The sequence below is a fragment of the Ovis aries genome, chromosome 14 (assembly GCF_016772045.2).
Source record: "Ovis aries strain OAR_USU_Benz2616 breed Rambouillet chromosome 14, ARS-UI_Ramb_v3.0, whole genome shotgun sequence".
Lineage (NCBI taxonomy): Eukaryota > Metazoa > Chordata > Mammalia > Artiodactyla > Bovidae > Ovis > Ovis aries.
Genome location: NC_056067.1, coordinates 49,025,197 through 49,052,701, shown reverse-complemented (window position 1 = coordinate 49,052,701; position 27,505 = coordinate 49,025,197). Strand labels below are relative to the sequence as shown.

The window sequence follows — 27,505 nt, the reverse complement described above, 5'->3', positions numbered from 1 at the left end:
CTAGAAGTGAGGCCGCCCAGCGTTCCATGGCCATTTGGCAGTAGGGTGAGGTCAGGCCCAGCTCTCCCTGCCTGACGCCGCCCTGCGGAGCCTGGCTGGGTTTGTGACCCTGGGCCTCCGCTTGCTGACTGCCACTGGGTAACTGTCAGCCCCTCTGTGCCTCAGTCTCCTTGTTTGTAAGAAGAGGTGAATAATAGTACCTTCTTCAGAGGGATGCAGGGAAGACTCAAAAAGTTACTTCACATGAAGCATTTCAGCAGCTCTGGGAGCAAGCAAGTGGAGGGCTCTTGTGTTGTTTAGTAAGGGAGGTCCTCTCAGAAGCTGGGCTAGAAACAAGGCAGGGTCAGGGCTCCTGAGAGGCAGCTTGCCTTTGCCGCGCCCTTGGGTTCTGTGGTTGCAGCGTGGTGTCCCTGAGCCCACTCGTGAGCGCCCCCAGCGCCATTCCCCTGGGCTGGAGGGCCTGGAGGAGTGCCGAGTGTGGGTCTCAGCGCCACGGCCCCTGACTGGAATGCCCACAGGAGACCCCACCTCCGTGCGCCTCCCTACCTCCCCTACCTCTGTTCCCATTAGGAGCATGGCTGCTCCCTCTACAGCCCTCTTAAGGAGCATGGAATGAGGTGGTGTGTCTGGAACCATTATTTTCCTCAGCGTTTCCCTGGGAGCTTTCCTTTGAGGGGTGGAAGGTCCATCAGCCCTAGCCTGGGGAGGAAGCTCCCCTCTGCCCCAGACACCATGTTGCAAAACCTTGAGGAGTATCCTGGACAGAGGCCCTTGCCTTTTCTCTGAAATTCTGAGTGCCGCAACCTTGCCACCTCGGTCCAGTTGGAACCAGATCTGGGGCGTGTCAGGCGGCAGAGAGTCACCCCCGACTGGTTTCCGTGTGCACCCCCGTTGGTTCCAGCTCCAGGTGGGATGGGTCCAGGCCCCTCCAGTGGAATCTTTAGCCCCTTTCTTGAGGCGAGAACTTTCTCTGGGTGCAGGTTTTGTACATGGCAGCTCCCCAGCGTCTCAGTGCTGCCTGGGTGCTGAGGAGGGGGCGAGCGGGGTTGGGGGGGCCTCGCCCGGTGCCAGGGCTGCTGTCTGAGCCCCAGCTCAGCTGTCCCCTGGTTCTGGGGCACCTCCTGTAGTGCAGAGGCTCCATCTCTTGTCCATTTCGGCTCCTGAGGATGGACCGTCTCTTACAGACAGATGATAGTACGCGCACATCTTGGCCTGCAGATTGCTTTCCCATGTGGCAGTCCCTCACAGCCTCTACATGTGAGGTATATGCCTTTTTTTTTAGTATATTCAAACTATTTTACGAGATGGGTGATTTTTTTTTTCTTCAAACCATGGCCATATACCCAAAGTCAGCATTTTCAGATTTTTAAGAGGACAGTTCTGATCTGATAAGAGCATGTCGCTGGGTATGCTCCCCTCCCCCCCAGTTTTTGGAAACAGGAATATTAATGTAGGGCCAGGGATTTGTCCCATTACTTGTTCCAAGGAGGGCTTGGGTGAAACCTGTTGAGAAATGCCAGCCTAAGGTATTGGGTCGGGAAGGGGAGAGGCTCGCGCCGCTTGGCCTGAGTGTGCAGCAGGCTTAGGGCCACCCAGGGCTTTGGCTGCCTTGCTCAGCCGTTCCTCACATGTCTCCCGAGTACCTACCAGGGCCCGGGTTACAACCAGCCCCAAATCCCCGCCCTCGTGGGGCGGACACGCATGGCGTCCGGGGCCCCCAGACTCTGCTCGGGCTTGAGGAGGGTCTCTGTGCCAGCCCCTGATAATCGTGCTCCCAGAACTCTCGTGACTGTCTTAGGAAGCAATGTCTTCTTGAGTGAGAGAGGCAGAGCTTCTAGGTGTGAACTGGGATCCTGGGACTTGGGTGCTGCTTTTGCTCAGCAAACCGTGGATCTCAGCCAGAGCTGGTCACATGGCTTTTATATACATGATCAAAATCCGTAGGGGGCTCAACAAATGTTGAGCTAAACCCCTAAAACTGTGTGGTGGGTCCAAACTAGAGGGACGAAACTAGTGGGTCCAAACAGTTTAGTATCATTCAGCCACATCCGTTTTTCATTCTGGTGTGTGGTCTTTTTCACTTGGGCTTCCCAGGGGGCTCAGTGGTAACGAATCTGCCTGCCAATGCAGGAGACGCAGGAGATGGGGGTTTGTTCCCTGCACTGGGAAGATTCCCTGGAGAAGGAAACGGCAACCCAGTCTAGTATTCTTGCCTGGAAAATCCCACGGACAGAGTAGTCTTGGTGGGCTACAGTCCATGGGATCACAAACAGTCAGACACGACTGAGCACAGCAGACATTTTTTAACTTATTTCTCCTAGGTGTATTTTTTCCCCTCTCTACAGACCAGTCTGTTGCGAGTATCAAAAGAAAATTCTTTCCCAGCGAGTTTAAATCATGAGTGACAGAACTAGTTTATTGTTCTTAAACCTGCCTCCCTTCTGCTGGGACCTGCTTCCCTGTTGGCCAGCGTCCCCCGCCCCCCACCACTCCCCCCTTCCCCTGCCCCAGTCCCAGCAGGATGGCCCCTGAGCCGCCCACCCCCAGACAGGCACCTCCAGGGGGTCCTGTTGGTCAGCTCTTGCCTTGTAAGATCTCCACTTTCTTTGGCGAATGAACGCTTCCTTCTGTTCTTGGTTTTCTTTCACAAAACACTGGTCACTTGTATGCATGAGCTGGTCATTTGTTCCCAGGGCCTCAGAGGAGCACCGTCTCTCTGGTTCAAGGCTCAGGAAGGCAGCTTATGTTCCAGAGCCTGTGAGGAAAGGCGGTCTCCCCTCTGGGCGTGGGCCTCGGGCCAGGCTCGTGCTGGACACACAGACAGTCTCTGTTCTTACTCTAATCTCGCCCTCCCTGATCTGCCGCGGCCAGAAGCTCCCCTCGGCCAGGCCCAGGCGTATCTGCCCCGAGTGCTGGAAGGTGTTTAGTCATTGGCTCGTGGGGCTCGGCCCCTCCTGCCCTGAGGCCCAGGCACCCCAGGACTCATGGATCCCCGGACGCATCCTCACACAGGGAGGAGTGGATGCGGGCCATCCAGATGGTTGCCAACAGCCTCAAGCAGCGGGGCCCAGGGGCGGACCCCATGGACTACAAGTGTGGCTCCCCCAGCGACTGTTCTGCGGCCGAGGAGATGGAGGTGGCGGTTAGCAAGGCGCGGGCCAAGGTGGTAAGTGCTGGGGCGGGGAGGAGGGGGCCTGCCAGTCTGTGAGCACCGCGCTCGCTCTCAGCCCTGCCCCGCTGGAATTCCACACCGAGCGCGAGAGCGCAGGGCCCTGGCCAGGACAGCCCCTGACTGCCCTGTGGGTGTGGTGATTTCAGGCGGTAGATGGCGCAGTACTGCCCTGGGCCCACGGGATGTGGGACAACCTCATCCTGAGTGGTGGTGAAGACCCCTGTGCCCCCACCTCAGATCCCTGGCCCAGCCCCCTAGGGCCCCGTGCCTGGGAAAGCCGATGGTGGGAGAGCCTCAGTCTGAAGGCCCCTTCAGAACAAACAGTTGCTGCCTGGGGCCTCCCTGCTCCTGCCTGGGCATTTTGGCAACAGTGTCCTTTGAATTTTCTCTTCTCTTTGTTAAAATTTCTTCCCACGGGCCACATGCCAAGTTCTGACTGCCTGACTCTTTCCCCATCCCGGGCAGACCATGAATGACTTTGACTATCTCAAACTCCTGGGCAAGGGCACCTTTGGCAAGGTCATCCTGGTGCGGGAGAAGGCCACTGGCCGCTACTATGCCATGAAGATCCTGCGGAAGGAGGTGATCATCGCCAAGGTAGGCACCCCCCGGGCTGCTGTGGGCCAGCCACCGTGGGCCCAGCCCGGAGCGTGCCTGTGGTCGGGAGCACGCACCAGGCGGGACACCTCCTGCGTCTGCTGCCGTGTCCCCCCACCCCCAGACCCACTGCTTAGTCCTGTGGGGCCCTGCCTGCTGAGTCCCCCACCCTCTGGACACCAGGGAGGAAGGAGGAGAGTCTGACAGGGGCCTCACCCAGCAGGGCCTGGGGGGCCCACTAGGGCGGTAGCTTGGCCCAGGGTGTCTCAGGAGGAGGCTGGGCTGGAAATGGAATTCTGTTCCTTTTCTCTTACTCAAAGTTTTTAAACTAGGAAATTCTTAAAATACGTTAAAACTTTTAAAGAAAAATACAGTGGATTGCCCCATCCAGTCGCCTAGCTTCAGCGGTGCCGTTTGGCTGGTCTTATGTCCTTAGCACTGCCCTCGTCTCTTTCTGTTCTGAAGCACCTTAAAGCGTGTTCTAGGCGCCAGAGATTCCCAGCCGTCCATGCTTAGATGTGTATCTTTAACAGGTGATGGTCTTAAAGACTGTGGTCATGTCCAGCAAAAATTAACAAGGCCCAGATGTCATTGGTGCAGGGCAGGGCTTCTCGGCCTCAGCTGTGACATTTGAGACCAGACCGTCCTCTGCCAGGGGGGCTGTGATGTGCCCCCGCATCCCTGGCCCCTACCAGGGCAGCCCTCCACCCCTGAGCTGTGGAGTCAGGAACGTCTTAGACATTGTTACTGGTGTTATCACAGCCTCCCTGGAGACAGACTTGCCCTGTGGAGGGAGAGCAGGTGTCTGGGCACCCCAGCTTTCTAGGTACACTCAGATACTAAATCCAAGCCCCTGTTAGAGTCCGGGGGTGCCCTGTGACACTGCTGCTGGGCCTGCACCCTGAGTTTCTGATTCATGGGTCCAAGGAGTGGCCTGATAATTTGTGTTTTCCCAAATTCCCAGGCGACACCGATGCTGCCAGCGTAGGGACCACATACCGGGAATCATTGCTCACAGCCTAGAGTCCTGACTAGGTCTGGGTCCTTCAAGAATGTGTATAGGGTCGCCGCCATTTATAGGAACACCACGGCCTGTGGCATCACCTCAGGGCCCTCAGTGTCTGCTCCCCCTCCTGCAGAGTCAGACCTGGCCCGTGGGTGCAGGTGGTGACAGTGGGGTCCTCCCTTGTCAGAAGTCTCCATCAGCTTTTCACCGGGTGGTTTTGACCGCGAGTCACTGCGTGGCCTTGTCTGGCCTGGTATTTCATTAGGGCTCGTGAGTGATCATTCACGTTCTCTGCGTTGGTTAGGAACGCAGAGGAGTTCACCAGCCCGCTCCTCCATCTTTTCAGGCTGGGGGCGGGTGTGAGGCCGGCGTGGTGCTGCCCTCCAGCCCCTCACCCGCCTCTGTCTGCAGGATGAAGTCGCCCACACGGTCACCGAGAGCCGCGTCCTGCAGAACACCAGGCACCCGTTCCTCACTGTGAGTAGCGCTCCGCTGCGAGCAGGGCGCGCACGTGGGGCCCGCAGGCCGCCCTTAGGACAGAGCTCGGAGGAGCCATGCCCCGGCCCTGTGGAGCGTGGGTTGGTGTTGGCTTGGTGGCGGGGGTGCCGCTGTACGGGCTCCCCAGGTGGCCTGCACTGAGACGCCAGGGTGGCAGCTTCTCTATAGACGGTGGCTTCGTGTCAACCCCTCGGCCGTCTGGTGATACCAGATTATGAAATGGCCCCAGGAGAGCATGGCTTCTCTCTGTACTGGTTAGAGGTGCTTAGTCCAGCGGGCTGACTTTTAGGAAGTAATCCTAGAAGCAGATGCACCATCACTGTCCACCTAGGCTCAGCAGACAGACGCCTCTTGGGCAGCAGTCTCCATCGAGGCTGGCAGACGTCAGTCGGATGGACTAGGTGGAACGTGGCTTAAGGGTCGTTGCTGTAGCTCACTCGCTGTTCAGGTGTCCTGCTGAACCAAAGCACTTGTTTAAATGAGACCTTACGAGGTTCTTCAGTGTAGCAGACAGGCAGCAGTAGAGTTTCTTGAGCAGGGGTCACCTAAGGGTCCTCTGAGGAACTCTGTCGGGCTCCTTAGAGCACCGTTTGAGCACGACTTGTTTGTTGGAGAATCACTTGTCCAGGCTATCTGGGGAGTTGGCTCCCAAGCCACTGCCAACCCCCAGCCAGCAAACCTCGCGTGTGTGTGTGTAAGTTTAACATTCCTCTGTCCATGGGATTCTCCAGGCAAGAATACTGGAGTAGGTTGCCATTCTCTTCTCCAGGGGATCTTCCCCACCCAGGCATTGAACCTGGGACTCCTATGTTGCAGGCAGATTCTTTACCGCTGACCCGCTAGGGAAGCCCCTAAGTTTAACACACTGGACTGTAAAATGGGAGGAAGAGAGACGTGAAACAGCCGTGGTTGCTTAGAACATAGTTTGTGCCCTGGCTGTGTCTCTTGGAGGCTTAATTAGAGGCAGAGGACAGGATCGTTGAGCCCTGTAACCCCTTCCCTGCCTTCAGAGCCAGGAGCTCCCTCACTACCCACAAAAGGTGAAGATGCGATTTGAACCCTTGTCAGATTATTCTCATGACCCTGGCCGGGGCTGTGGGGGAGAGGGCGGGGAGGGAATCAGCAGCGCCCGTGTCTGCTGGGACCCAGCAGAGAGCCTGCCATCTTCCTGCCTCCCATGCCGCCACCTTCTTTCCCACAGGCGCTGAAGTACGCCTTCCAGACACACGACCGCCTGTGCTTCGTGATGGAGTACGCCAACGGTGGCGAGGTCTGCTCCCACCCCCCGGCCTGCCCTTCCGAATCCTTCTGTTCCTGGGTGTGAGGGGCAGAGGGAGGCTTACTGGAGTGTCTTTTTCCTTTCGCTCCCTCCCCCTGAGGCAGGTGGGGAGACAGGCTCAGAGACATTAAGTGGCTCATCCGAGTTCACACGTTTAGTGAGTTGAGGGGGATACAGACTGAGGTCGAGGGCTGTGGGGTGGTGGCTGACGGTGCTGCAAGGACGTTCTTAAAGGCTGCAGAGAAAGGGTCTGCAGGTCAGGACCCCCTGTCCTCTACTTTCAGCAGGGTCTCCTGATGAGAGACATCCGCCACTTACCGTGCCCACCTGGCGCCCACTCCTCGCCCCACACCCTTTCTGTCCGCCACTCACCGTGCCCACCTGATGCCCACTCCTCACCCCACACCCTCTCTTGCCGCCACTCACCGTGCCCACCTGGTGCCCACTCCTCTCCCCACACCCTTTCCACCACTCACCGTGCCCACCTGCCACCCACTCCTCGCCCCACACCCTCTCTTGCCGCCACTCACCGTGCCCACCTGGTGCCCACTCCTGGCCCCACACCCTCTCTCGCCGCCACTCACCGTGCCCACCTGGTGCCCACTCCTCACCCCACACCCTTTCCGCCACTCACCGTGCCCACCTGGCGCCCACTTCTCGCCCCACACCCTCTCTCGCTGTCACTCACCGTGCCCACCTGGCGCCCACTCCTTGCCCCACACCCTCTCTCGCCGCCACTCACCATGCTCAGCTGGCGCCCACTCCTCGCCCCTACACCCTCTTTCCGCCACTCACCGTGCCCACCTGGCGCCCCACTCCTTGCCCCACACCCTCTCTCGCCGCCACTCACCATGCTCAGCTGGCGCCCACTCCTCGCCCCTACACCCTCTTTCCGCCACTCACCGTGCCCACCTGGCGCCCACTCCTTGCCCCACACCCTCTCTCGCCGCCACTCACCATGCTCAGCTGGCGCCCACTCCTTGCCCCTACACCCTCTTTCCGCCACTCACCGTGCCCACCTGGCCCCCACTCCTCGCCCCACACCCTCTCTTTCCGCCACTCACCGTGCCCACCTGGCGCTCACTCCTCGCCCCACACCCTCTCTTTCCGCCACTCACCGTGCCCACCTGGCGCCCACTCCTCGCCCCACACCCTCTCTCTCCGCCTGGTGTGACTCACGGGCTTCATCCCCCATGTGGTCTCGTCTCACAGCTTGTTGCCACTTGCTCATGAGTCGTGCTCCTCTGCCTCCTTGCTGTCACTCCCTCGTTCGTCCGCCCCCTCCTGCATCCGCCCCCCCAACTCTCCGCTTGGCGCCTGTTGTCTAGCCTTCTCTCTACCCCTTGTTCACTTTTTCTTTCTTTGTCACTCATGTGAGTTTGCTGTGCTCACCGCCCCTTGCTTGGTCCTCACCATCACTTGCCGTTCGCGGGGCAGGTGTCACCGTGTCACCGGGCTGGGTGCCATCCTCCCCTCCTCTGGGCCAGGGGGTCTCACCCTCCCTGCCTCCCTCCACCGGCAGCTGTTCTTCCACTTGTCGCGGGAGCGTGTCTTCACAGAGGAGCGGGCCCGCTTTTATGGCGCAGAGATCGTCTCAGCCCTGGAGTACCTGCACTCGCGGGACGTAGTGTACCGCGACATAAAGGTGAGCAGGCCACGCCTGGGCCATGCACCCGTCTGCAGAGCTTCCCCTCCTTGGAGGGTCTGTCTTGTCCTTCTTGGGGCTGAGCCTCCCACCCAGGCCCAAGGTGGTGGTCTTGGGCAGGTGGCCTGCGTGGGGCCCTTCCAGGCCTCCTGGGAGCAACGGCAAGAGGGCGAGTTGGTCCAGGCTCTTCCAAAGACGGCCCGGCAGAGCCCACCAGCGCCCAGCACACATGTCCACTGTGACCCGCCACTCTCCCCTGGGAGCACACACCAGAACAGGCGCCTGTGTGTGTGTCTGCGTGGACATACACGCTCCGGCATCTCTGTGCACACTAACCCCAGATGGAAGCCGCCCAAGTGCCCGCTGCTGGAGAGGGGATAGGAGAGATTGTGGTGGGTCCACACCATCCGTACAGCAGTCCAGGAGGACAGGCTCTGGCCTCAGGCTGAGGCTGAGGGGCCACCCGAACAGCCAGGATGGGTCTGTGTCACTCACAGTGTACGCGTAGGTGGGAAACACTGAAGAAAAGCAGAAATGAAGTCCCTTTTCTGTTGGAGAAGGTGGTGGCTAATAATGCAGCGGAGCACCTAGGGCTGGTGGGGTTGTTTCTTGACTTGGTGGAGGTTATACAGAGGCCCACTGAAGTGCCCGTTTATGTTACGTTCAGGAAAAAATAGAGAGAGAGTGTCAGTGTTCCTCATGCCTGAAGTGTGACCACCACCGCCCACAGTAGGGAAAGCCGCTCGGGCAGGACCTGGCTCCCATCGCCCCCTGCCCTGTCTTGCCAGCTCCCTGGGGGCGGCAGGGGCTGGGGAGGTGCTGACCCCAGCAGGGCAGAGGGCCTGACCCCTGGTTGGGGGGCGGGTTGCTCTCTGACCCCTCTCCCAAGCACCCTGGCCCTGCCACCCCCCCCCAGGCCACGACCCCCACCCCAGGAAAGGGCAGGGGCGTGTGGGGTTTCGGGGGTGACAGGAAACCCTGAGATAAATGCTGTGTCCCTGACACGCTGACTTCCTGCAGCTGGAAAACCTCATGCTGGACAAGGACGGCCACATCAAGATCACCGACTTCGGCCTGTGCAAGGAGGGCATCAGCGACGGGGCCACCATGAAGACTTTCTGTGGGACGCCTGAGTACCTGGCGCCCGAGGTGTCTGGGGCTGGAAGGCCAGGGGAGGCGGGGCCCCTCTGCCCGGGCCCGTGAGGGCCGGCCGGGGTTCCTTCGGCAGCCCCTCATTACGCCTTCCTGCTCAGGTGCTGGAGGACAACGACTACGGCCGGGCAGTGGACTGGTGGGGGCTGGGCGTGGTCATGTACGAGATGATGTGTGGCCGCCTGCCCTTCTACAACCAGGATCACGAGCGCCTCTTCGAGCTCATCCTCATGGAGGAGATCCGCTTCCCGCGCACGCTCAGCCCCGAGGCCAAGTCCCTGCTTGCTGGGCTGCTTAAGAAGGACCCTAAGCAGAGGTGAGGGCTGGCCTCTACCCCGCGCAGCCCAGCCCAGCGCTGCCACTTCCCTCGGCCTGCAGGGGATGCACGCACCCATGGAACGCTTGGTGTGTGCTGATTGACCGGCCCCACGGCTGGTACTTCAGGGCGCTCCCTTGGCCAAGCCTGTCCTTAGGCTCTGCCTGCCCTGCCTTGCTTCCCGGGGACACTGAGGAACAGGGTGGCCGTGCCTGGCCTAGGGTGACAGAGCCAGGATGTGAGCGGCTGTCTGCGGAGCCCACCCTCTCAGCTTGCATCCCCGTCCCTGGGGCCAGGTTGGAATCTCCAGGTTCTGACCCTGGGCACAAGGACTCCCTCCCTGAGCCCCAGATCCCTCCTCTGTGAGGTGGTGGAATGTCCTGGGATGTTAAAGGTGGAGTCGTTAGAGGTTATCAGGGCCCACACCGAAAGCCCGTCTCCCAGGACCCGGCTGCCCCGGGAAGTGGGTGCTCATGGCCGTCTCTGCCCAGGCTCGGCGGAGGGCCCAGCGACGCCAAGGAGGTCATGGAGCACAGGTTCTTCCTCAGTATCAACTGGCAGGACGTGGTCCAGAAGAAGGTGAGCCCCACTGCCTGCCTGCTCCCCACAGGAGCCCAGCCTCTCCCTGGTGACCTTGGCCGAGGCCTCTGCTCCTCAGGGACCTGAGGCTGGACTCCTCTTCTTCACAGCTCCTGCCACCCTTCAAGCCTCAGGTCACGTCTGAGGTCGACACAAGGTACTTTGACGACGAGTTCACCGCCCAGTCCATCACAGTCACGCCCCCGGACCGCTGTGAGTGTCTGAGGCCCTCCCTCCCGTGGGCCTGGCTTGGAAGCGGGGCTCGGGGGTTCTGCGCTTGCCCCAGTTCTCCAGGAGGAAGTTCACAGGGCCCCCTCCGTGTCTGGGCAGTTTACCCTGCAGTGAGCTCGCCAGGGCTCTCACTGTCGGCCCGCCTGTGGACCCAGTGAGGGCCACCAGGAGCCAGTGGCTGCAGCGCTGAGGGGGGAGTCTGGGCAGGAGACCCAGAGGAGTGGCCAGTGCCTGTCGTCGCCTCCCGCACCGCTCAGGGCTTTGGGGCTGCATAGATGGCTCCAATGATTCTGTAGCTGTTTTGAGTTCTTGCTGCCCCACCCCCCACCAGTGCTGGGCCGTGCTGTAGACACAGCAGTGATGAGACGGCCCTGGGCCCTGCCCTCAGGGAACTCAAACGTCCAGCTGGGGTGACACCCCACAGTGATCGGCTGATGGTGTTAGGAATACAGGTCTGGAGGAGCTCAGGGCAAGTGCCTGCCTCCTGGAGAAGGAAACAGGGCAGCTGAGTTCTTAGCAAAAGGAATGGCACACAGGACTCCAGAAACGGGAGCATTGCAGAGGTCAGAATAGAGCAGGGAAGGGTGAGCAGGAGAATCTTGGGGGCCACCTGGAAGAGTAAAGGTGAGCCAGGGAAGGATTTGAGCAGAGGAGAGGCCTTGGGAAGGTAACCCCGCCTTGGCTTCATGTGGAGGAAGGGTGGTTGAGGATGGGAGTGGTGCCCAGGGCAGGAGACGGGAGCACAGAGGTCTGGGCGAGACCCTGGTGTGACCGAGTCAGAGAAGCTGGGGGGACGCTCGGGAGGCTGGGTGAGCAGGCCGGGGTCCCGGCCCGGCGGTGGGGCTGTGCCTGAGAGGGAGGGAGGCCACTAAGCCTCGGTCCGCAGCCGCATTCTCAGTCTCTGGAGGTTGCGCTGTGGCCTGGCTGCAGCCCTGCCAGGGGCTGGCCGGGGGGCCCGGGCCCTCTCCTGGGCAGCTCTCCCCATCTACGTCCGCCGGCCCCCACAGATGACAGCCTGGGCTCACTGGAGCTGGACCAGCGGGCGCACTTCCCCCAGTTCTCCTATTCGGCCAGCATCCGAGAGTGAGCCGCCGCCGCCGCCGCCAGGGGACGCACGCAGGCTGCCGCCATCACCGCCGGGGGCCTTTTCTTTTCTTTTTTTTTTTCAACTTTTTATTTTGCCTTTTTTGTTTGTGTCCCCATCCCTCACCTCCTCCCCCTCATTTCCAGTTTTCCCCTCAGCCCTCCTCACCTCAGCGGTCCTCGCGGCCCTGCCTCCAGGATCCCGTCCTGCCCTCACCTTTGTTAACAGACCAGGACTCAGGAGCCTCTCCTCTGCCTGCCCAGGACCAGGCCTTTGGGCAGTGGGAGAGATTCCGGTTTTTAATCGACATAAAGCCCCCGTGAGGGGCAAAGCGTGGAGCCGCGGGGCCCGCGGGCAGCCCGCCTCCGCGCAGCTGCCCCTGTCAGAGGCTGCCTTCCTGGCCCTGTCGTCAGGCTCCGAGTGGCCTGGCGGGGGCAGTCCGGCCCCCTCCTCCCGTGGGGGCGAAAAAGCAATAATGTCCAGGGACCGGGGGTGGGGGAGTAGCACGGGCCTGTGGAGGCTGCGTGCAGGATCGGGGTCCGGGCGCCCTCGCATGGACGGCCCGCTCTCCCCTCGGGGAACCCGGAGTGGGCGCGGCCGCCTGGCCGTCTCCCCTGCCCCCTCAGCTGCTCTCCTGACCCTGTGGATGAGGCAGGAGGAACACGAGGGGGCTAGCCTCCCCAGCCACCAGCCCCGTGCCTTACCAGGGCTTCCTTCCGGCCGGCCTTACCTCCCGCTGGAGCCCGGGCCCGGCCCCAGTCCCTTCGGAGGACGGGGGCCGGGGTCTCCCCCTTCTCTCTGCTTGGAGTGGAGGGGCGCCAGCCTCGGCTGTTACACATCTTGCACCGAGACAGTATTGGGCCCGCCCGGCGGACTTGGGTTGAGGGGGGGTGGGCTGGGGGTCTGGTACGTGCTGAGGGAGGGCCCCCTCGCGCTCTCCTGCTCTCTGGGCCTCACGTTCTGCAGCCTTAAGGTGAACGTGTCAGTGCTGTGGGCACTCGCGTGTGTGCCTCAGACTGTGTCTGTCTGTGGGCGTCCCTGTGCATCTGGGGTGCAGATGCACGTGGCGTGTGTGTGTGGGTGTGTGGGTGTGTGTGTGTGTGTGTGGTGTGAGTGGGCTCGGGCCCCACCCCTGGCTCAAGCACTTCATCCCGAGGGGGAGGGGCGCTGGCCTAGCAGGGGAGCCTCGCCTGGGGCCCACTTGTTGCCCTGCCCCCCTGCCTCCCAGCATCTCTGGGTGTTTGGACTTTAGTTTTTGTGGTTTTGCTCTCCCCACCCCACCTCCTGTAGGTAGTTCACAGAGAGACCTTCTGGGGTGGGGCGGGGGTGGGTTTGGGTGGGTGGGGTTCTTTTTTCCCGTGTGTGTATGTCGTTAATCTGACAATTCTTCCTTCTCCCCACTGGCCTGTCCCCATCTCCTCGTATTTGTACGGTACAAGCAATAAAGACCCTCATTTCAGACTGGGGCCCGCCACCCCGGCCTTTCCTTGCTTCCCGAGTCCAGCCCCTGGCACCGGCTGCCTCCTGCTCCCATTGCTCTGGTCACAGGGCCTGTGGAGCCACAAGGTGGGGAAGCTGGTAGAGGAGGCACCTGGGGTGCTCAAGCGCAGGTTGGGGGGTGGAGGTTACTTCAGCGGGGAGCTGGTGAAGAGTCTGTGGAAGGTGCCTGGACTGGGGGTGCAGTGGACAGAGACCATTCTGGTCCCTAGGAACTGCTTAGGCAAAAAGAGGCGGAGTGGAGAGATGGGTGAAGGGCTGGGCCCTGGGAGCCAGTGTGGGAGGGAGTGGACTCATTTCCTAGAGGGGGGCACTGCCTGCACACACCTTCTCATTTATGGCCCCCAGTTCCGATAAAAGTGAAGTCACTCAGTCTTGTCCGACTCCCTGTGGCCCCATGGACTGTAGCCCACCAGGTTCTCCATCCGTGGGATTTTCCAGGGAGCAGTGCTGGAGTGGGTTGCTGTTTTCTTCTCTAGGGGCTCTTACTGAGCCAGGAATCGAACCCACGTCTCCCACATTGTAGGCAGACCTTTACCGTCTGAGCCACCAGGGAAGTCATTTTTCCAATACAAAGCTGTTAGAGGATCAGTGGGATGTGTGGTGGCTGTCAGCCGGGGCCACCTCGGATGGGTTCATAACCCTCAGGGCTCTGCGCCCCTCTTGACACCTGGCCTTTTAATCCTGGGGCTCCCATGCTTGAATTGTTCCTCACAGGCCCTGGGCCAGGGCTGCCCCGGCTGAGCCCTGGCACGGGTGAATTTAATGTCAGATTTTCCCAGACGGTGTTGGCTTTCACACACCGGGAGTCTCTGAGGTTGTAAATGAGGGTAGAGAAAAAAATCAGATCCTACAACAAAAGCTCAGAGATTCTGTTTTCTAATTTTATATGAATGTTATTGAGCCATAAAAGTGTGTCCATACGAGAAATGGCAGAGAGGCTTACAAAGAGAAGTCTTTTGATAGCAACTACACTCTGATAAAAAGGATATTTTTTTAATAAGGCCTTCTGGTGCAGCCGCTGGAGATGACCAGTGCTGGGTCTTGTCACACTGTCTACCTCAGCCGGTTAGCACTTGTCTGGTGTCCATGGACGGGCTCCCAGAGGCTGCTCAGCTGCCGCCCTCTGTTGAACAAATCCCCTTAGACGTAATGGTGGTGCTTATTTCACTGGTAGGACTTTTCCCAAAGCGTTTTAGAGGGAAGAGTTGTAATAAGATTTCATCAGTTATGAAAATTAATTTTTGAATAGGTTGATCTTTTGTCACGTGCGTATAGACCGTTTCACGAGTTTTGGGAAAGGAGGAGGAAAGTCCGAACCACCCCTGGCCTTGAGCACTTGAGCAGTCATTCTGGCCCTCACGTCACCCCTGTGTCTGTGACGTCAAGCCGCTGGGTTCCATCCTGCCAGTGTACCAGCACCCGCAGGCCACGCCGGGTCACTGGTGGAAACGAGATCCTTTCTCAGCTCCTGTTTTGCATCTGAGGGACTCCTTGTGGACAGTGCTGTCACTCCTCCAGCCGCTTCACGAACTCTTTTCTCCAGGTGGAGGCGCCTCAGCTGGCTCGGCTGCCCCCCGATGACAAACACTTGGTCTCCAGTTTGCTTGCTGCTGTCAGCAGTAATGTAATAAACCTCAGTGTAACAAGCCATCTTACTGCGCTTGTGCTTTTTAAATTTTTGAGGCCTAAATTCTAGAGTTGCTGTATTTTAATACATGTCAGATAGCTTTTCCCCAAAGTGTAGCAATTCAAGTATTTAAACTTTAATTTTGAAGTAACTGCAGGTCCTTTGAAGACTTTTGAAACTTTCAAAATTACCACAGTGATTCTACGACTGGAGTAGGAGATGTTCAAGATTAATTCAGAGCATCTTGTGCTGGAACGTAAGGACCTGCTGAAACCAAAACCTCACTGATGGGGCATGTGAAGGGGCACGGGAGCCAAGGGGGAAGATCCTCCAGTGGCCACAACTGAAAGCAGTTTGAGCAACAATAAATTGCATAATACTGGGTTACACCCAAGGGGTAAAATAAACGAGTTTGTGCTGATGGAAATGGTGGGAAGAGACATACCTGCACAGACTTACAGATAATTTCTGTAAACACTCTGCCTTCAAGGAGGGGAAACATGATACCACCCCCCCCACACCCCGCCCCCGAATTCCTCTGATGTGGGCTGCAAAGACACTCCACAAAGTACAGTGTGAAAAGTGAGGGAAGGCAACTTTTCAGTGGAGAAAGTGAAGCTATGTCAGCCAGGTGATCAAGGTCAACACAGTGGTGGATCATGTGGGCTGTGTGTGCCTTTGATAGGTGATTAGAATGTTACTTTACCCCTGGGCTCTTCCTCCCTAAAACGCATACTCTCGATCTAATAGAAAATAGCCACCAGAAAAATTCCAATTGAGGGATGTTCTGCAAAAGACCTGACTATGGGTTCTTAGAACTGTCAAGTTTCCAAAAAAGAAAGCCTAAGAAGCTGTCAACCAAAAGAAGCCAGTTGGGGTCCTAGGACAGCGAAGACACTAGGTAAAAATTCAGGAAGTCTGAAGAGTGTGTGGGTTTGATAATACTGTATCCATATTGGCTTACTAAATTGTGCTAAACAGACCACACTAAAGTATTCATAGGGGAAAGTGGTTATGGGGTATATGGGAACTCTGTCCTCTTTACAACTTTCCATGAATCTCCAAAGTTTTTTTTTTTTTTTAAATTTATGTTTGTCCCCATACCAGAACATTCTCTTAACCACAGTCCAGTTACCAAAGTTCAGAAGTTAACAATGAGATGCTTTTCTCTTGGACCTTAATCAGATTTTCATTAATGATCACATTAGGGTCCCTGAATACAAAAAAAAAGTAAGTCCCAGCCAACGACTCAATCCACACGTAACACGCCGCATTTCCATCCTCTGATGCTTACACGACGGTTATTTTGCAGCGTGGCCGTGCTCAGGCGCAGTCGCGGCTGACTCTGCGGCCCCGTGGACTGTGGCCCGCCAGCCTCCTCTGTCCATGGGATCCCCCAGGCAAGAATACTGGAGTGTGGTTGCCATGCCCTCCTCCAGGGGATCTTCCCCACCCAGGGATAGAACCTGTCTCCTGCATTACAGGCAAATGCTTTATCCACTGAGCCACCTGGGAAGCCCGGTTATTTTGCAGAATGCTTTTTGATCAGGGTTTGTTGCCTGGTGTTTGTGGTTATATGTAAGCTGTTTTTGAAAGAACTTCCTTGAAATGAGGTGCCCTTCTGGGTGTATCCTATCAGGAGGTACACAGGCAGTCTGTTCTGTTTCTGATGACTGACTCCTCAGTTATGGTGTCTGTCAGATTTCGCCCCTGTAAAGCTGTTACTTTCCCCTTGTAGTAATTTTGTTACAGCATTTTATTGTGCTTCACAGAGACTGCATTTTTTTTAAACAAATCGAAGGTTTGTGGCAACCCTGTTTTCAGATGATAGCATTTTTTTCAATAAAGTATTTTAAAATTAAGACATGCACATTTTTTCTTTAGATATAATACTGTTGCACACAACAGACTGCAATAGTGTACACAACTTTTACATACACTGGGAAACCAAAATTTGTGTGACCACTTTATCGCAGTATTTGCTTTACTGAGGTGGTCTGGAACCAAACCTGCACTACCTCTGAGGTCTGCCTCCCACTGCGTAGAGGTCCTCTGAGCATATACATATCCAGGTTCTCATCCGGTTCAGGCAGAGGAATGGCAAGTGCAAAGGTCCTGAGGCAGGCAGGTGTCTGATGTGTTTGGGGAACATAAAGACAGTGTCTCAAGGAGTGAAGACCTAGAAAAAGTAGAAGAAAATGAGGTTAAACAGGTAGCAATGGGCCAGAAAGACCTTGGGCCCATGGTAAGATGTTTGAGTTTCAAGTATGACAGGAAGCCACTGGTCCAGCATCTCACACTGCTCACTTTTCCCACCTCAACGACCTCTCAGTGCCTGAAAATAGCAAGCTCTCCTGCCTCAGGGTCTTTGCTCATGCTTCCCCCGAAACCAACCCCCCTCCCCCCTGCAACGACACACACACCTGGAACATTCTCTCCTCTTTCTGCATTTCTGGCTCCTCTGACAGGTTTCAGTTTCAACATAACCTCAGAGAGGGCCTCCTGTCTGTTCACTCATTCATTCAGCAAATATTTACGTACTGACACTGGCAAGCCTCCTCGAGGCACTGAGAATAAATACAGCAATGAAAAAACTAGATAGGCCCTGCCTTCATGGGGTTCAGAGTCTAGCCAGGAGGGAGACAATAAATAAGGCAGTAAGTGCTAAGGTAAGAGCATAGAATGGGAACAGGAAGTGCTCAGGATGTCATTTTTTCATGGAGAAGGAAGTATCTGCGGAAACTGCAGGAAGTGAAGGATCTCTGAGGGAGGAGGTTCCAGACAGGGAACAGCCAGTGCAAAGGCCCTGAGGTAGAATTGTGCCTGGTGTGGGTGAGGCTGAGCCAGGAAGCCAGTGTGATGGGAGAGGAGTGAGTGAGGGGGACAGGAGATGGGCTCAAAGGTATGTTTGGGGGTGGGAAGATAATAGGGCCTCTTGGACTTTGAACTTGAGGGCTGTGGGAGCCCACAATGTTTTGAAGAGAGGCAGAGCATGATCTGATGTATTAGGGGTCACAGCGTCATTTCCGGCTGCACAATGGGTGGTGATTGTGGAGGGCAGCTACAGGAAGAGCAGTGAAGAGGCCACTGCGCTAACCGAGCCGGATTGCCGGTGACTCGTGAGGATCAGCTACCCTGGAAGCTGTTTGGTAAAGGCAGAGGCCACGGGCTCATCCCTGAATACCCACCACAGGGGACAGAGGCCTTTTATCAATACTTGTTACATGATTTTATAGCTCCCTTGCCTTGAGCCTTTAAGGTTTTGATCCCTGTGCTGGACATTTAACAATCTTACAAATTCCTCAGGACCACTGTGTTGGATAAGTTTTGAAATCCCTGTTGTATCGCTGAGGAGAGTGAGGCTCACAGGGCCTGCTTCTGACCATAGTAAGTAGCAGAAAGAAGGTTTGAGCCATCTGCCTGACCTAGAGAGTTTGGATGGGGCAGAGACAGCCTGTGTAGCATTTTGTCTTTGCCTCTGCACCTGCCCAGGTAAACCGTGCTCAGCACGCATGCGCCCACGCGCATTTAAAGCACCTGTCGCGGCTCCTCCGCTCCAGCAGGAAGAGGCGGGCGCTCGGCTTGACCCTTGACGCCAGCCAGAAGGATGCTGGTGAGATACAGGAGCCAGGTTCCCGCCTCTCGGCTTGGGCCTCTCTCCAGGCTCTTGACCCCAGCCCCTCTCCCTTGCAGAGTCCAAACGCCTGCCTCGACCCAGAGCCTCAGAGCACCTCAATTCCTGACGGCGTCCTGGCGGGCAGGAGCGTCTCCCCAGGACGCCTGGAGAGGCCCCCGGGGCCTTGCGCGCCGCCGGGGCTGGAGGAGGCTCTGAGTGCGCTGGGGCTGGAGGGAGAACGTGAGTACGCCAGGGACATCTTCGCCGAAGTCATGGTGAGTGAGGTTGGGGTGGGGTGGGGGGACACCCGTGGGCCAGCGGGCTTTGGGCAACTCTAACGCCTCCCACATCGCTGGAGGGCAGCAGAGGCGGACCTTCGGGTTGGAGGAAGCCAAAGCTGACTCTCTCACCCAACACCCACTCAACAAGTCTCTCCTAACTCCCACCTCACCAGCCTCTCACGTCACTTCCCGCTGACTTCGCAGCCTTTACACTGCTGCCGCCCACCACTTGGCCTTCCTCTCGTGCAGTGTACCTGTGTGGCATGCCCTTCCCAGCCTCCCCAGCTGTCTGCAGCCCTTCCCTTGGTACTGCATAGTCTCTCACGTTGGAGAAGGCAATGGCACCCCACTTCAGTGCTCTTGCCTGGAAAACCCCATGGGCAGAGGAGCCTAGTAGGCTGCAGTCCATGAGGTCGCTACGAGTTGGACACTACTGAGCAACTTCACTTTTTTCACTTTCATGCATTGGAGGAGGAAATGGCAACCCACTCCAATGTTCTTGCCTGGAGAATCCCAGGGATGGGGGAGCCTGGAGGGCTGCCGTCTTGGGGTTGCACAGAGTCGGACACTACTGAAGCGACTTAGCAGCAGCAGTCTCTCACACTGACCCACTTATCAATTATTTGGTGAGTCATTAGCAAATGTTTCTGAGCATGTTCTGGGTACTGGGGATGCCGCGATGGACACCACGAGACAGTCTGCCTCAATGAGCAGAGACAAATAAGCAAATGTAGGCAATAATTTCAGAAGGGCCACAAAAACCAAAACACAGACTATGGTTGTCCACAGATACTGTCTGAGACAGGCATTGCCAGAAGAAATACTGAAGGGATGCGTTTATTTCACATCTTGTGAGCATCTCTCCCATGCCAGGGTCTCTGTTAGGAACCAAGATACAGCTGTGATCTGGACAGAAATCCCTGCCCTGCTGACAGTCTAGTGGGGCAAAAAGGCAAGACTTTGAAGTAAACACCAGATATCTCCAGGCTGAAAGTACCATGAGGAAAATAAAACAATGAGATAGAGATGATAGGGTGCACGGAAAAGTATAGAAAAAGTTGAGGAAATTTTAGCTGAGACTGGAAGGACTAAGAAGTCAGAAACGCAAGGAGTGGGGAATGACCATTTCAGCTGGCACATAGATGCCGAGGGCCTGAGGTAGGAACGAGGTTGTTATAGTCCAGGACCAAAAGAAGTGCAGGTTTTGGCAGCAGAGAGGGGATAGGTGATGCTGGAGCAGGGCCGGAGTCTGAGGGCAATTAGGATTTTCTCTTAAGGGTACTGAAAGCCACGGAAGGGGTTGTAAGCTGGGGAGTTCCTTGGTCAGATTTATACTTTAGAAAGACCCTCTGGGTGCTCTGAGGAGGATGGGTTGAGGGTTGGTGACTAAGACTGGAGTCTGGGAACCCAGGATAAGATGCTCAGTAACGAAGTCCTGTGGCCTTGGGGCTAAACTGGAGAGCTGGAAAGTGAGGCGTCCAGAACAAAGTCCAGGGTTCTAGATGGGGACACCCAAGAGGAGCGTATTTGGAAGAGATGTTGGAGGCCAGTTTGTATGTGGCACTCGTGACGTCAAACTGATGCGAGGAGACTGAGGCACCCAGGGCTGGACTCCGGGAGGGAAGCCAGGCACAGGTGTGGAGACTGAAGCCGTCCTTGCCCGACCGCAGGTGTGCCGCGTGCTGCCTCGGAGGGCCCTGCCCCGCACCGTGACCCCAGAGATGCGCGCGCTAGTGGTGGACTGGCTGGTTCAGGTGCACGTACGTAACTGGGAGGGGCCAAGGAGGGGCCTGCGTAGCAGTCTTGAACTTTGGTGCTCACTCGCCCCCCTCCCCAGGAGTACCTGGGTCTGGCGGGGGACACGCTCTACCTGGCCGTGCACCTGCTTGATTCCTACTTGCGCGCGAGCCGAGTGCGCCTACACCGCCTGCAGCTGCTGGGCATGGCCTGCCTGTTCTTGGCGTGCAAAGTGGAAGAGTGCGTGCTTCCCGAGGTACTTCCGGGGCGGGGCTTGGGAGGGTGGAGCCATTCCTCCCCGCCTCACAGATTAAATGTCTAGCGTGTGCCAAGCAAGCACTTTACCTAATCTTGGAATGCCAGCATGTCTCTCTGTGGTAGAGGCTACCAATGTGTCCTTTTAACAGAAGAAGAGACTGAGGCCCAGAGAGAGGAAGACATTTGCCAGAAGACAAGCATTGGGGACTTGGACTCAGTCTTGAGTAGTTATAGTCGCTATAGTCCTTCTTGAGTATAGTTAACATGCATGAACGCAGTGCCTTACCAGGACTGCCTGGTGAAGTAGGAAGTCATATCTCCGTTTTATGTGAAGACACTGAATCTCAGAGAGCTTCATTGGATGTCCATGTCAGACAGTGAGTAAACGGTAGGGTTTGAGGTCAGGAACTATCTGGCTGTGAAGCCTCTGCTTTCCGTGACTTCCAGACAGCAAATCAATGGCCCCATTTTACAGACCAGGAAACTGAGGCCCAGAAAGGGGATTGAAACGATCCCAGGCACTCAAGTCCAGGGAGTAACGAGCTAGGGTCGAAGATTTCCCCACCTCTTTTCCCCCAATTCCCAGCCCTCCTCCCTCTGTCTCCTGGGCGCTGGCTCCTTCTCGCGGGCCGAGCTTCTGCGCGCGGAGCGCCGCATCTTGAGCCGCTTGGATTTCCGGCTGCACCACCCGGGCCCGCTACTTTGCCTCTGGTTGCTTGCTGCTCTGGCCCGGAGCGGCCCCCAGGTGCAAGGGGCAGGAGCGCGGCGCGGCCTCTTGGGTCGGGGAATGGCTTGTGCGGGCGGGGGTGGCCTCGCGGGTAGGGCTGTGGCCTGTGCGGGCGTGGCGCGGCCTCGCGAGTAGGGGCGTGCCCTGACACGCTACCCGCGGAAACGGCAGGTGTTGCTTCTCGCCACTTACTTCTTGGAGCTGTCTCTGCTAGAGGCCGAAGCCGCAGGGTGGGAGCCGGGTCGCCGTGCAGCTGCGGCGCTGAGCCTGGCTCACCGAGTGCTCGAGGGAGCAGGTTCCGGGCCTGAGCCGGCGCTGTACAGGTATGGCCGCTGTGAAGGGTCTCTGTGGCTGCAGGGCCTACCTTCTTTGTCGCCGTCTTTACCGTCTCAGAGAATATGAGTCAATTATGTGGGGGCGGGGTAGACTTGTTTCCTGAGTGCGAGAGAGAATGGGGTGAGTGCCTAGTCTGGGTGGGGTCCCATTTGCTTTTCTCTGGAGGTGTCTCAGAGAATGGGGTGTTTGCACAGATTTGGGGACCCTTAACTTTGTCCTAGGGTGAAAAATAGGATTTCCTCAGGCCCAGAAGATGCTCTAACTGCATTCCAGAGTTGAGAATGAGGGGTCTGCAAACCTCGAGTTCCCCAACTCTCCTCCTGGCCGCGAATGCGATGACCCTTTAGCTGCTCGAACCCCCTTCTCTTGTTAACTGTGCCACCGCGGGGCAGAGTGATCATCTTTTCCTCCAGTCCGTGCCCCTAGGGTAGAGCTGGATGTCTGTCTGTCCACCCTCAGCCCTACTCCTTCCCTCTCCGCGGGTGCTGACTCGCCCATAGCCGCGCCCTGAGGGCAGAACAGAGGGTCCGCCCCTCGGCACCCCTCCAGTCGCTCTGGAGGATGGGTGGCGTGTCTGACCCCGAGAGAGCCCCTGAGCAGCCCTGGGGACCCAAGTCAGTTTGTCTTCTCAGCCTCAAGCTCCGAGGACAGGTCGTGTCCTGTCCCCCGCTATTCTTGCCCCACCTCCGTTTCTCCTTCTCTCCGCCGCAGCCGAGCGGAGCTGGGCCCGCTCGAGCCGTGCATGGTCCGCGCTGCGCTCCGAGGCCCCGTGCCCGGCCGCGCCGCCGTCTTCCTCAAGTACGCGCGGCCCCAGCGCCAGGGCACCAGCCTCGCCGCCGCCTGCCTGCTCCGCCACTCCCCACCGGGGCCTCCCTGAGCCCGGAGACCCCAGCAAAAAAGACTCTCCTTGTGCGTCGGTTTCCCACTTCAATAAAAAAGTTTTTATTCCGAGCGCTCTCTATCCTCAGTGGTCAAATTCTGGCCGTTCTCTAATTTTTGATTGGTCACTTCCGGGCCTCCCACTCACCTGATTGGATGTTCTCACGCTGGAGACGAGATGAGAATTCTGCATTACGCCGCCAGGGGGCACTGGCGGGCTTCCACAAGCGCCGCTGAGCTGGGGAAAAACTCGGATCTCAAACGCAAATACTTGGGGAAATTAGAGAGGCTGAGGGGAAAATAGCAACGCGGGCTAATGAACCTTGGTCTCCCGGTTGGGGAGAAACTAGGAAGGACAACTGTGAGGAACTGAGAATGCCTTTCCTAGTCGTGAAGAATGTCACCTTCATGGTGCCAGGTTTTCAGATTTCGTTCGTAAGGGAAGTTGAAAATCTGCGATTCCATAAATATCTCTGCTTTTATATGTTGGCAACTAATTCAGTATTTTTAACGGTTGCATAAATCCAACACATCACATATACTGGCCTGCGAGGGTCATCAGTTTGTGATCGTATGGGCCTTGGATAGCAAGAGTTTGTTAAATTCGGTCTGGTTTATTTAATATCTGAAGTGCCACAGTGTCAGTGGGTATAATTATAGTACCGACCTCATGGTGGTGTGATGAGGACGTGAGTTAACATAAACGTGAAGCTTTAGGACCGTGCCTGACACCTCATAGGTACTGTGGAAGTGCTAGCACTGCATCTTAGCAGAACTGTGAGCTAGTACCGTTGTCCCCTCTTTCTACTGAGCCTGTAGTACTCAGACATTAGTAGGTTTGCTCAGAAAATAGTTGTTATGAATCAGTGGGTTTCCACATTTTCAATTAAAAACACGTCTGAGGTGCAGAAAGGTGACTGATGCTGTTCTGGAATATAGTCTCGGGAATGTTCGACTCTTAACTAAGCCTAGGTTTGGAGGTGCTGAGAGGAAGTTTTCACCACTAGGGTGTTCACGTTTGGAGGATCAGGGAGCGACTCAGACAATAAAATATAGCAATGCAGTTGGAATGAGAGGTGTCATGTTCAGGTGTGGGTCTGTTGGGTGGGAACTGCCGTGGGAGGGGGAGGGAACAGTGGAAATGCAGGGTTGATGCTTGGGAATGAAACCCAGGCTAGGGGTCTTGGTGGGGGTGGTAATGGTGCTATACATAGTTACTCATTCACTCATTCATTCCACAACTGTTCATGAATGTGCCAGGAGTTCCATGGTGCTCCAGTGGTTAAGAATCCACCTTACATTGCAGGCAATGCCAAGTCGACCCCTGGTCGGGGAACTAAGATCCCTCATGCCTAAAAGCAACTATACCCACACACTGGAACTAGAGAGTCCATGCACCGTAAGGAAACATCCTGCATGCTGCAACTAAGACCCAATGGAGCCAAATAAAATAAGTGAAACTAGTTTATGTGGACGATGACTCCGAGTCAGGCACTTACAATCATATATCTCACAGTCTCAAGAATGATAAGGAACACTGGCTGCTATTTGGTCATTACTGTACCACATGCTTTACCTACATAACACGATTCAGCTCCTGCAGCTGCTTGGGAGGTAAGCTCACTTGCTACCCGCATGTTACACACAAGGAAGGTGGAGGAAGACCGAGGAGCTCACTCAAGGTCTCAGCACTAAGCGGCTAAGGAGGGTTGCAGGACAATCATTCGCTCTTTTTCTCTTGAAAATCTCTCGTGTGTTTCTTGCTCTGTGCATTTTTTTATTACTGTGACCCTCATGCTGCGCTGTCACTTGACTGCTTTCTTGCTGTCTTGTTCTACCCAGACAGTGAGCTAGCTGAGGGAAAGAAGCAGACCTCTCTGTTCATCGAGTTCTCCCCTCCTTCGGGAAGTCTTCACTCACCATCTCAGCCCACGCCGGGTGTGCCTCCTGTGGATCCGCAGAGCTTGTTGTGTTTCCCCCATTGCAGCCCTGGCCCCTCTGCCTCTACCTCCCAGGTTAGCCCACTCTGGGCTGCCACTGTCTGATCACTGGTCTGTCTCCCCACTTGCCAAGGAACCCAGTGAGGGTAGACTCTGAGGTGCTCTCAGTCCCTCCTATGTCCCAGCATCACCCAGTCCCAGAATTGGGCACAGAAAGATATCAGTCAATATTTGTTTGTTGCATAGATAAACGAGTGTGTTCCACATTTGCTATCATAGCCCTGTGTCACGGATGAGGATACAGAATCACAGGTAATTTGGGTGATTTGTCCAAGTCAACAACTAGTGAGAAAATAAGTAGGAATTTGGGCAGCTTGAATCCATGGCCTGTGTTCTTATCCAACTATGCCAGATGCCTACCGGTCTGAAAACCAGCTTTCCATGAGGTTATCTTCCTGCTCTTTCCCCCAGACTTGTTCCTTCCTCCTAGAAAGGTTCGGGAGCTCTGGGCATAGGGGAGGAGAGCAAGCAGCAGGGTGGGGAAGGTAAGAGGAGTGGGAAGAAGGGTTTTGAAGAGAGTGGGGTTTTGAGGGGTTTCTCTAGACCCATAGGGGGCAGCCGGAGTCGGCTGTCGGAGGTGCGGGGGCGGAGAAAGGGTGGGGACCAGCCCCGCGGGGGGCGATGCGGTAGCTGCAGCGGCGGCCGCAGGAGTTTCCCACAATGCAGCGCGGCGCGCTGTCCCCGGTGCTGATGCTCAGCGCTGCCCCGGAGCCTCCGCCGCGCCCGCCTCCCGCCCTTTCCCCGCCGGGCCCCAGCCCCCGCCATGGATCGGCCCGGTCCAGTCCTACCCCAGAAGCGTCGGGAGCCCTGGGTGCGGCGCTCGACAGCAGCCTGCGGGCCGCCGTGGCGTTTAAGGCGGAGGGTCAGCGCTGCTACCGGGAGAAGAAGTTCCGGGAAGCCATCGGCAAGTATCATCGAGCGCTACTGCAGCTGAAGGCGGCGCAGGGAGCCCGCCCTGGAGGCCTGCCCGCCCCCACCCCCGGGCCCGCCACCAGCCCCGGGCCAGCCCGCCTCAGCGAGGAGCAGCGGCGCCTGGTGGAGAACACAGAGGTGGAATGTTACGACTCTCTCACGGGTACGGCCGTCGGGGAGCGCAGAGGGTGCCTATGTGAGAGGGGCGGGACGTGAGAGGTACTCCTCAAGCCTTGGGGTTGGGGCTGGAGGCTTGAAGGCGTTAGGGCTGGGGTCTGTAAGGTGGGGGAAGAACTAAAAACTTGATTAGGGAGAGGTGTTGGGAGTCTAGGGATGGAAGGAGCTGGGATGCAGGAAATGGGCTTTGGGCTGCCACCTGCGAATCTCAGGTGAGAAAAACTTACCCTGGAGGAGTCATTCAAGGGCCCATCCCTCACCATCTCTGATATCGCCCTTAGTACTCTCCCTAACAGACACCTCTCAGCTAAGGAAGCTCCGAGAGCCCCGCTATGTGTTTTTCGCGCCCTCTAGCGGCGGCGCAGATTGATTCTGTCTTGATTGGTCAGAAGCTTGGCGTTTCCTGGTGGCCGGAGCAAGCCTGTAGGCTAGGCTCCGCCGTCTGAAACGGAAGGGATTGATTCTCTGGAGCCTGAAGGCCAGGCTCCTCGCGATCAGCCGAGGCCTGTGTCGACAGGCTGTGAGAGTACCGGTTACGGTGCTCCCGCAGCCTGCCTCCTGCAGTCGGAGCTGGTGAACTATGAGCGGGTGCGCGAGTACTGCCTCAAGGTGCTGGAGAAGCAGCAGGGCAACTTCAAGGCTACCTACCGCGCCGGCATTGCCTTCTACCACCTGGGCGACTATGCACGAGCCTTGCGCTACCTGCAGGAGGCCCGCAGCCGGGAGCCCACAGGTGGGTGGGAGCGGGTGGGAGCAAGTGAGGGTGGGAGAGAGGAGGAAACAAGGGAAGGAGCATGAGGGCAGAGCGGCTTCAGCGAGTGCTGTGCCCCCTACCCCACGCCCACTCTTTACCCATCTACTCCTCACACACACACTCATCCACTCACCTGCCAGTGATTCGTGTCCACTCACCTGTCGTTCCTGGCATTCCCCCGACCACCTCTCAGCTCTTTGACCATTAACCCACCCTGATACCTTCTGTTCACCTATTTAGTCACTTTCCTGGCCACTCACAACCTCCGCCCCCGGCCCCTCCACCGCGTGCCTCCATCTCCATTTACCTATCCCCCCTCAAACCCATTCACCTACTCACTAACCCATTCACACACTCACCTATTCATTCACCTTTCCTGGCAATGCCAGAAAATTAGCAGGGGGAGGGGTTGGCAGACATGGAGGCTTGTTCCTTGCCCGATGGGAAGATCATAGGGTGTGTGTGTGGGTGGAGGAGGCAGAAGACTCAGTTCTGTATTAATAACCAGTGAAGTAGGAGCACAACAGGTGCATGGCCCAGGGTGTGAGGAGAGTTTTCCTCTAAGGGCTTTGGAGAGAACACACTTCCTCCAGTGTTGCTGGAGGGTGAGAAGTGCGACAGGAGTCTCTGAGCGCAGGCGTGCCTGGCTGAAGGCATGGCAGATACGAAAGTATGGAGGTGTGACACGTCCTGCTCTGCCTGCTTGGCTGGGCTTTGTGAGAAGGGCTCTGGCGACACAGGCTGTGTGGGGGAGCCAGTGGAGGATAGGGACCATGACGTATGAGTCAAGGTGGTGCGGATGTCACCTGCTGCCCCAGGACACACAGATAATGCCTTGCCCGCCTCTCCTGCAGACACCAACGTCCTGCGCTACATCCAGCTGACTCAGCTCAAGATGAACCGCTGCAGCCTCCAGCGGGAAGACAGTGGGGCCGGGCCTGGGACTCGGGACGTCGTTGGCTGAGGCCAACCTGGGGGAGTGTCCCTACTCCCCCCTCCCCCATCCCACCTCACCTCACCGTGTAACTTCCCCTGACTCATTCATACCGAGTTCTCTGGTAAAGCACTCATCACTGGTGACCATAACTTCTTTGTGTGGTATTCTTGTGGGGACAAGGGCCCAGGCTACACCCCCTGGACTC

The 27,505-nt window shown here is 57.1% G+C and overlaps 3 protein-coding genes across 19 annotated transcripts in view; all 3 read left to right on the top strand.

The window, feature by feature from the left end:
* Positions 1 to 14,709, top strand: part of AKT2 (AKT serine/threonine kinase 2) — a 66,133-nt gene extending 51,424 nt beyond the window's left edge. For all 17 annotated transcript variants that reach the window (XM_060398079.1, XM_027978324.3, XM_060398086.1 and 14 more), the window contains 10 exons: positions 3,013 to 3,166; positions 3,638 to 3,769; positions 5,187 to 5,252; positions 6,475 to 6,543; positions 8,075 to 8,197; positions 9,218 to 9,346; positions 9,451 to 9,665; positions 10,157 to 10,244; positions 10,355 to 10,457; positions 11,483 to 14,709. In XM_060398079.1, the coding sequence (XP_060254062.1) occupies positions 3,013 to 3,166; positions 3,638 to 3,769; positions 5,187 to 5,252; positions 6,475 to 6,543; positions 8,075 to 8,197; positions 9,218 to 9,346; positions 9,451 to 9,665; positions 10,157 to 10,244; positions 10,355 to 10,457; positions 11,483 to 11,562 (1,159 nt within the window). In that variant the 3' untranslated portion in view covers positions 11,563 to 14,709. The remainder of the gene's footprint in view (positions 1 to 3,012; positions 3,167 to 3,637; positions 3,770 to 5,186; positions 5,253 to 6,474; positions 6,544 to 8,074; positions 8,198 to 9,217; positions 9,347 to 9,450; positions 9,666 to 10,156; positions 10,245 to 10,354; positions 10,458 to 11,482) is intronic.
* Positions 13,060 to 22,602, top strand: CCNP (cyclin P). The gene is given in 7 exon segments (XM_042232065.2): positions 13,060 to 18,360; positions 18,363 to 18,577; positions 20,254 to 20,343; positions 20,421 to 20,576; positions 21,165 to 21,323; positions 21,477 to 21,628; positions 22,353 to 22,602. Coding segments are annotated over 7 exon segments (1,005 nt in total). The 5' UTR covers positions 13,060 to 18,293; the 3' UTR covers positions 22,519 to 22,602.
* Positions 20,380 to 27,449, top strand: TTC9B (tetratricopeptide repeat domain 9B). The gene is made up of 5 exons (XM_060398103.1): positions 20,380 to 24,535; positions 24,707 to 24,772; positions 24,873 to 25,595; positions 26,160 to 26,342; positions 27,218 to 27,449. Exons 3-5 carry the CDS (start codon positions 25,181 to 25,183, stop codon positions 27,325 to 27,327), a joined length of 708 nt encoding a protein of 235 aa, XP_060254086.1. The 5' UTR covers positions 20,380 to 24,535; positions 24,707 to 24,772; positions 24,873 to 25,180; the 3' UTR covers positions 27,328 to 27,449.
* The last annotated feature ends 56 nt before the right edge of the window (positions 27,450 to 27,505 follow it).